The 9,903-nt window shown below is 29.7% G+C and overlaps 1 protein-coding gene and 1 pseudogene across 1 annotated transcript; both read right to left on the bottom strand.

Moving 5' to 3' along the window:
- Nucleotides 1-723: 723 nt before the first annotated feature.
- On the bottom strand, nucleotides 724-2,759 carry LOC112512239 (annotated as a pseudogene).
- A 4,278-nt stretch (nucleotides 2,760-7,037) lies between these two features.
- LOC112512238 (cyclic AMP-dependent transcription factor ATF-5-like) lies at nucleotides 7,038-7,973 on the bottom strand. The gene has a single exon (XM_025118106.1). The coding sequence runs from the start codon at nucleotides 7,971-7,973 to the stop codon at nucleotides 7,038-7,040; it is 936 nt and encodes a 311-aa protein (XP_024973874.1).
- Nucleotides 7,974-9,903: the final 1,930 nt, after the last annotated feature.

The following is a 9,903-nucleotide window of genomic DNA, read 5'->3' as shown; positions in this document are numbered from 1 at the left end:
ATCATTTTATTTATAAAAATACATACTAAGAAATAGATCTAAAGAGGACTTTGAAAAAATATATATTAAAATACATGTCAAATTAAAGATAATAAAGTGATATTTTCTAAGAATAATTTTTTTTACTCCTTTTTTCTATTATGCTGATTTTTAAATTACAAAAAAATAGTTATAATCATTTTTTAATTAAATTTATTGAATCATCTCAATCTAACTATTTAAATAATAAGGTTTTAAATTTATTTTTCAAGATTCTCTTTTACACATATTTCTGTTATTTGGTCAACAACCCAATAAAGTATATTATCATACTATTCTTTTTCATTAAAACGAAACAAACTAGTATTAATTAATTATAAGGCGGTGTCTGATTGATTTGAGCTTGGCTCTAAAGATCGAAAGTATCTGGATGTTTCAGGTTCAAATCCAAGAAGGAATAAAAATTCTCTTGTGGCCACGGAGGTTCAAATACGGTGACTCCAAGCTATTTGTAAAGCAGGTGGTTGTTCTGGGATTAGTCGGCTCGTATAACGGGTTAGATCTAGGTTAATAAAAAACAAACAAACTAGTGGTACTCATATTACAAACATTCTATTGAATAATAAAAGTTACATTCCACATCTACCAAAACATCACACCTGCAACGGTTTATAAATTTATACGAATTATTGGGTTTCTAAATGTTTATACGTCATAACGACTAAATCATCATCGGAACAAAGCTTACCATTCTGAATGCTCGGGAAATCGATCCAATGCATCGTCCTTGCCATTGACGTAATACTCTTTGATCCCTTTTAATATCGACAACTTATCCCGATAGTAATTCACATGAACGATCACCGGTTTAACCATCATTCTCAACCACGAGCTCTTCCTAACAATCTCAAACAACACCTTGCTATTCATAAACAAAAGAAAATCCAGTGTTCTTTTGGAAGCATAAAGACCATTACACCCCGGATACGATGGGTAAAACAGCTCCTCATTGAAAACTACTTGATCCCAAGATTTTGGCTCTTGGGATAGCCTCAAAAACACATGATCCAAGAGCTCAATTGAAGGGATTGTAGCCCGAATATAGAAAAACCCGGTGTAGTAAACCGATATCCGAATTGAATGAGCGTAACGAGCCCATCCCATCGATGGCTCATTGAAAACATCATCATACCCGTAAGCAGTCATGTTGTTGTGGCCATCAGTTATAGACTCCACGTCCGAATCCCTACGAAGATACATAAAAGGGTTTTGTAAGTAAATAACGTCGATATCTGAGAAAAGGACACTGTAACCAAGCTGCAAAAACTCTCTCAGAATCCGAAATTTGAATCTTGAAACTCCATGGTTTCGTCCAAGTCTTCCAGCAAAATCAATTTTGTAGACCGGAACACATTTTCTTGGCAAAACTTCGCGATCTCTTGATCTAAAGCGACAACCAGATAATTAGAAATACCCAATCTCTTGATATTATTAAACCAAAATTCTAGCATCTCTTTGGCATTCGAATTCGCAAGGGTAACTATAAGTTCTTGCTGAAATGCGATTCGGATTAGAATCGTTGCCAATCTTGAGTTAATAGATTCGTTTGGTGAAACAATTGGGTTTGTTCTTAAACCCTTGACGGTGCCAAAAGGCCCGGCTTTCGGCTGTTCCCCAAAAACAAATACTTGTTTAGGAACTTGATGTTTCTTCTCTTCGGCTAACCGAAGTTTTTCGGTTAGATCTCTAATTTGCTTCTGCAATGCTGAATTAATCTGTATAGACAATGCAAACTCTGCCTTCAGAAAGTTGATCCTTTTTGATGATTCGCATTTTCCTGAAACCATCTAGACAAAATATTTATGGTAATATGTAAGCGCTTCTATACACTAAAGAATTCATTGTGGAGCGCAAAATTGAAACAATTTTTGATGTACAAGTTGGGTTATGATGAGAACGGAAGTTATGGTGAGAAGTATCTCCACCATTGTGGATCAATCAATCCTAATCGAAGATCGACAATAATAAGATGCACCCGATCAATTCACTCACGTGTCAAGCGCGATTCATGAGGTGTCCTCAAAATAGAAAATGAAACAAATTACTTTACCTTTTGATATAATTTGTCCAAAATTTCACTAAAAGTTGAATGTAAACAAACAATTTTGAACTTGAAAAATAACAGACATGAATTCTCAGTTCAATATGTTGAACAAAAGAAGTGAACGAGATCTCGTGTATCGAATTCGAAACAATCACACACCTAAAGCAACAGAAAACAGGCATACTATTTATAAGGCACTTTTAACGAATTAGCACTCATCGGTTTTTAATTTGGTATCAATTCATTGAAGTTAAAAAAAATCTGCAGCGATTCCGGTTGTTCATGTAAATTAACATTGTAATGTAAGTGCGTGTGTAAGGACCTGAGAATTGGAATTTGCAGCGATTCCGCTGACAGAAATCGGAGGATAGAAAACGAAGAGGCCGTGAGGATAGTAGAAGGTGAAGATGCATCCGAGTAAAACACCGACGAGAATCGCAATCGTGATTCTCGATCTACGAGTTGAGTCTGTTGTCGAGACCATTGAAATTGTGGTTGTTCCTATTTCCGTTGAGAATCCGTTGGCTAGTGATCGGCAATTGTAAAATTCCGACGGAAGTAGATGATCGGAGCAAGTTCGTAACCCTAGACAGAGAGACGCAGAGGAACAGATCGTCTTCAAGTGAGTGTAGCCGAAGAGAAGCTTTGTACGGCAACTTTTTCCCATGCTATGCATTGCTATGCTTTACCTCTTGAAAAGAATATACCATGCTTGCTTGTTTTTCTTCTTTGCTACAAATACTTTTCTTATTCTCATCAAAATTTTAAATTTAAGGGTTAAAAACGTAATTTTAGAAAAATATTGGGTTATTCTTGTCAGAAACCGAAGAATGCATACTATGACTGTATGACACATACCATTGTTTGGTTTTTCGTTAGGGTCGTGAAAGGTGTCATTATTGGGTGCAAATGTATATATCTTGAACTATATAAATTTTCCTTGTCAGATTTGGTTTTTGCAAGGTTCTTTCTCCCCTTGCATGTGCGAATTTGAATCTCATTTGTATCATTTTCTTAGTTTTTAGCTTTTAATTTCAGATTTATTATGTTTATGAAAAATTTGAGAAAAAAGATTCATAGACCGGACCTCTCATACGAAAAGCAAGAAACTAACTAACAAACCGATAATGATTTTGTATAAAATATCTATAGTTTCGTTTCTTATAGTTAAATGGTGTCACCACTTGGAAAAAAAAATTAGGTCCACCTCTGTGAGATTCAAAGCTTATTCGGTTAGCTAGACATGATTATTTGGTAGTGGTTTAATAACATAGAAATTGGTTTATTCAATAAGGCCTTGTTTGTTTTTTATAAAAAAACTTTTATCAACCTTTTATGTCTGATTCGTTAAGAGGTATGGTAATTCAGACTGTTTGTTTTTTCCAATTTTTCAGAGACACTTATATTTTATTGTCCTCTTATTTGGTAAGAGGTAAACCAATCTCTTATTTGTGTCATATTTTTCTTCAAAACCTCAACAACGACGTTTCTCAATTGATTAACTTTATTCGATCATTTCCCTCAATCGATCATTACCAATCAATCCTCGATTCTCTCAATTGATGTATTTGAATAGGATTTAAATGTGTTAAATATCGTTAATGACATATTTTCTTTTAAATGAATCCTAATTATATAATTTAGATGCAATTTTGTAATGGTGATGAATTAAATATGTGAAATTGTATAAATTTATCTATAAATTCAACATTATAATTTTATAATGTAGGTAAAATAAGCAATTTAAACAAATTCAGAAGTTTATCAGTTTACAAAAAAAATAGTCTTATTGATTCAAATGTCAGACTTCAACACCACCTCTTATAAATCAGAAGAGAAATAAAAATTCATATTTCAGCATCTCTTAAAAAACAAATGTCACTTAAGTTTCTATAGGGAAATTTTATCCAGAAAATCAAGTTTTTTTCAAACATGCTCCTCCCAAAAAAAAAATCACGTTTCTTTCATTATGAAAAAACTTTCACAAACAAAATCTTCTCAATCTATACAGACAGATCAATTCACACAGACAATTTTATTCATACAAGACTTAATGAAAAATCAACCAAACACCCTCTCATTCAACTCTATTATTTCTTTTACATGATTTATATCACCACAACAAAATCGAGTTTAAGTGACACCAATAATTTTTATATGTCATAATATACCGTTTTACAGGATCTAAGTTTGTAAGACCAAACAATAAATCATCATATCTAAAGGTGTCGTACTAAGTTTACATGACGCTTTTAGACGTCTCATCAAGTTTCTTAGAACACTTTTAATATAAATTGTATACTAACTATTTTATAAAACATTTTTTTAAAGTGCACTATGAAAGCATCTATCTATAGAACATCTTTTACGAGACATTTTTTCAAGCATTGTCCTACAAAATAGCTAATACGATGTTCTCTATAAAAAAATGTCCTAAGAAGCTTGTCATGACGCCCACAAATGTCTTATAAACTTATTACAACACCTTTAGATATGACACATTATTATTTGGTCTTATAAACTTAAGTTTATAAAACAGTCTATTATAACACTTGCACATTATTGGTATCCAATAATCTCAATTCAGTTGTAGTGCGTGTATATTAATTTATTTGCTTGTACATACCATTATCTGTAAGGATTCTCACAAAAATAGCTTCTTGACCTCTAATATTGTATTCTCGAAACTTTTTTTTACAGTAAAAAGAAAAGATAGCAAAGGGAAAAAATAAAAATCTCGTGTTTTCAAGTACTTTTTGAGAGCAAGGAAAAAAATAACGTTGATTTTTATTCCAAAACTTTCCTCCCAAATGTGGAAGTAAACCGAACACAAAAAAAATAATAACAATTATTTTGTTTATACAATTAAACATCTACCCATCAATTAAAAACAATTGTAAAATATATTTTTTTGATTAACCTGGATATCCAACCCGCTATGCGAGCCGACTAATCCCAAAGCGACCACCTGCTTTGCAGGTAGGCCGGATTCACCGCATTTGAACCTTCGTGACCACAAAGAGATTTTTGTTTCTTCATGGATTTGAACCTAAGACCTCTAGACACTTTTGACCTTTGGAGTCAAATTCAAACCAATCAGACATCACCCTTATGGTTAAAATTGTAAAATAAGTAATAACATTATATTTGTAACATTTTTTTTTCTTGTTCTACTATTTAACAACATTTATTTTCTTACAATCTTCCTTCATTTGCCTTCTTAACATTAATACAAAAAAAAAATTCTAAAACTTGCAAATCCTACTTTATATTGATAATACTATATTATAAATGATTTGACAAAAATTCTTAAAAACCATTTTTTATGCATTAAGTACTTTTTATTGATGCATATTACTTAAAATTCAAGATTACAAGTAAATTGTGCGTAAGTGCAACTTAAAGCTTCATGTTTGAATTCGTGTAACTAACTGCAGATAAACATAATCAAATATATGATAAATATCTCATTTTAATTATAAAATATAATTAAGATAATCATTGACTTCTAACAAAATACTTGATCATTATCTTTATAAAAAATTAGATTATTAAACCCAATTTTTTTTTTAAGAAAATACATAAAAAAAAAAGAAATTTTAAATAATTAGTTTGGTACTAATATCAATATCTTTTTTCAAATTTTTTATGATATCTTCATATTTATATTTTATTCAAAAATAAAAACATTATATTTTTCTCAAAATCACATAAAACCATTTTATAACATCGACTGAGACAAAAAAAAATGAAACATTAAAATCGAGATGTATCTCGCTAGATTGTGCAAGTACCCATCTAATATAGATAGTCAAGCTGAAAATCAGTCCTGGTCTAAGATTTTTCTTTTGTAATCAGTTCCATCGTAACCAATCTCAATCGCGGTCCCAACTAATAACACCCGACTTGGACTATCTCTAATTATTGATATATGCCATCCAAATTTTGTTTTAGTTTATGCTATCCAAATTTTGGATAATGATTACTTTTTATTATTTTTAGAACTAAACTTTGTATAAATCATAAAATCATATATATACTATATTATAAAGCATTTGGCAAAAACTCTTAAAAACTATTTTTAATGCATAAAATACTACATATTGATGCATATTACTTAAAATTCAAAATTACAAGTAAATTGTACGTAAGTACAACTTATTAAGCTTCATGTTTGAATTCGTGTAACTAATTGTAAATTAATATAATCAAATACAGAATAAATTTTTATTTTAAATATAAAATTTTAAATATAATTAGGATAATTATCAAATTTAAAAAAAATATTTAATCATTATCTTCATAAAAATTATATTATTAAATTAAAAATAAATTACTTCGTCATTAAATCTAAATTAAATTATAATAAAAAATTAAACTAAATAATTACAAAAAAATGATAATTTATATATATATATTTAATTTTTATACTATCTTCAAATTTATATTTTATTAAGAATGCTCAAACCACGTAAATTAGTATTATAACATTAACAGAGACCAAAAAATAAAATAAAACATTGAAATTGAGATATATTTCACTACATTGAGGATTCTTTTTAGATAAATGAATAATAAATAATTACTATTATTGGTATTATCAAATTAAATAAATGAATAATAAATAGGTAAAAAAACAATAATATAATAAAACTTGCCTACAAAAGAGGAAATTTAAATTTTAAATCTTAAAATTCAGAAAAAACAAACAATCGTGGCCTAATATTTAGCAGTTAATTCAAATTAATTATTCAAAAATAAAAATAGTTCGTACAGAAATCATGGAAATAACCTAATCAACCCGTGAACAATCAGTTTTTCATATAACTACCAAACCCATGATTCCAAACAAGTAAAGATTCAAATGCATTCACAAGTGAATACACATTCTAATTCCCATATTCATAGTAAATAAACCTATAATAATTAAAAACAAGAACTTACCAACGACTGTTCATGTAAAAACTGCAAAGGGTCCACTCGGGTCGACTTGCTTACACAACCCTAAATATGTCAAATAAAGGATCCGATCTTTAGCCCCGGTTCGATGATTCCCGGTGTGTTTACAGAAATACTTCAAGTGTTCCAACGTGCAACACCCCAACATCTGTCCCAAAAGCAAGAACAACCAGTTGATCGAGTTCTTCTTCTCTGCAATCTTCGGTTTCACGCTGTTCTCTTGATGACAGAAATTACACCTCGGCAGCGTCGGGTTTAACAGCTTCGGTGGAGCTCGATCACAGAAACTCTTCTTGTTCTTGGCTATATAGACGGCGATTTGCAAGAACTTTTCTTTAAGGTTGTATTCAATCTCGTACCTTTGCTCACAACGCTTGCATTGTACTTCGCCAGAGATGGTGTCGATGCCTCTTGCTAGTAGGTATCTGAGGCTGTGGACTTGAGCACGGCGGTTTGTTGCCCATCGGAATGGTGGTTGGATGGTTAGAGGTTTACCAGGTTCTGGTGCATGTGTAGGGTTTCTACGGGGGCGACGTGGTTGTGATGGTTGTGGTTGCGGTTGCGGTTGTGGCTGTTCTGGTTGTTGTTGTTGTGGTGGTGGTTGTTCTGGTTGTGGTTCTGGTGGTGGTGGTGGTGATGGTGGTTGTGGTATGTAGAAGGGATGAAACATTAGGAGTTCAGGAGGGTTCTCTGGTGGTGGTGGTGGGGATGGGGGTGCGGGTGGAGGTTGTTCCGCTGATGACATTGATGATGAACAGAGGGCTAGTGACAATTCAAGATTGGGCTCACCATGATGAAGTGGCGAACACGGTGACAATGGAGTATCGTACTCGTTTTGGTCTATTTCTCGAGCAGAACGAGTTCTTGTTGACATCAATGATTCTTCCTCATCGTCACAAACCGCAAACATTTGGGTTGGTGGGGATGTCATGATCAAAGGACGATGAAGAAGGTTGAATGGGGGCAACAAATAAATAGGAGATGGAAGAATGATTTCAAATTTCAAATTCTTTTGGTAAATATCTGTTTCACATGATCTTCTGTTCTTTTCCTATTTTCTTGGAGGAGTTGCTTAACTGCTGATATCTCTCTCTAAAAAGGTGGTCACAAGTTTCAAAATTTAATAAATATTAATTAATTAATTGGTGCCATAAATGTTGGTGTTCTGTTTGGAATTCTTGTTGTGAGACAAAAGTCATTAAAGATTAATCATAGTGTATTAACTTAACGATGATTAATACTCATGATACCGTTGAACACTGAATTCAATTATATTTTAAATACAAACGTGGTTGTTATTTGCGTCTCCTACCTATTAAAAAAACTTAGAAAAGACCTAGTCAATATCATTAAACGACCTAGAATATATAATCTTTAATAGTATAATATCTATACTATATTATAAAGTATTTGACAAAAACTCTTAAAAATAATTTTTTATGCATGAAATACTGTTTATTTATTCATATTACTTAAAATTTAAGATTACAAGTAATTTTGCGTAAGTACAACTTATTAAAGCTGATTTTTAAATTAATGTAACTAATTGTTGATAAACATAATCAAATACATGATAATCATTCATTTTAAATATAGAAAATCTAAAATATAATTAAGATAATCATTGAGTTCTAACGGAATGTTTAATTATTATTTTTATAAAAAAATATTGTTAAACCAAAATTAATCTATACTATATTATAAAACATTTGTCAAAAACTCTTAAAAATTATTTTTATACATGAAATACTGTTTATGATAAGTATTACTTAGAATTTAAGATTATAAGTAATTTTACGTAAGTACAACTTATTAAAGCTTCATTTTTAAATTTATGTACCTAACTGTTAATAAATAGAATCAAATACAGGATAAACATTCATTTTAAATATAATAAATCTAAAATATAGTTAAGATAATAATTGAGTTCTAATAGAATGTTTAATTATTATTTTTATAAAAAATTATATTATTAAACCAAAAATAAATTACTTTGTTTTTAAATCTAAATTAAATTATAATAAAAAATTAAATTAGAGAAGTTACACCAAAAAAAGGAGAACTATTAAATAGTTAATTTGATGCTATTATCGATTTTTTTATTTATTATGTTATCTTCAAATTGATATTTTAATTAAAAAATAAAAACATTACCACTTTCTCAAAACCACATAAAATCATATTATAACGATAAAAGACAAAGAATAAAAACTAAACATTAAAATCGAGATTTATCTCGCTGCATTACGCGAGTATCATTCTAGTGTTAATTAATACAAGTAAGATGATAAAAGAAAATTAAATGATATAATATGTTAATTGAAAGAATTTTGAATTGATTATTTTATATCTACTATAAATTTTGAGTTTGTTAAAACAAATTTTAGAAAATTCTAGATTAATCTATGATTTTGAATAACCATTACATATAATATGAGTATCTATAAAATTGGCTCAACCTTGCATATCCAAATTGATTTATGGTTTTTCAAAAATATAACTAATAATTAAATTAAAAACTTTATTAAAATTTTTAGCATATTTTAATTATGTATGAAATAAAATAAGTATAACTTTAATTTTTATGTTACATAAATAAAATTGTTATATTTGCATTTCAATAACTAAATATATTTGGCATTAAAAATGTTGAAATTAAAAAAAAAAAACAGATTGTATGATGGGGAGGAGGGAAATGGGTTAAAAGTTGACAACACCACCTTCAAATGAAAATCACATAATATTGATGAAGCTTTTAGGCTTCAAACTTAAATAAAAGATGGAGATGTCCTTTAATTTCTCTTCACTACATTTTTACTTTAGTAGTTGTATGTTTGGGCAACTAAATATTAAATTGATGA

The sequence above is a fragment of the Cynara cardunculus genome, assembly GCF_001531365.2.
Source record: "Cynara cardunculus var. scolymus isolate 2C chromosome LG 5, CcrdV1, whole genome shotgun sequence".
NCBI classification, from domain to species: Eukaryota; Viridiplantae; Streptophyta; class Magnoliopsida; order Asterales; family Asteraceae; genus Cynara; species Cynara cardunculus.
This window is presented reverse-complemented; position numbering and strand designations above follow the sequence as displayed.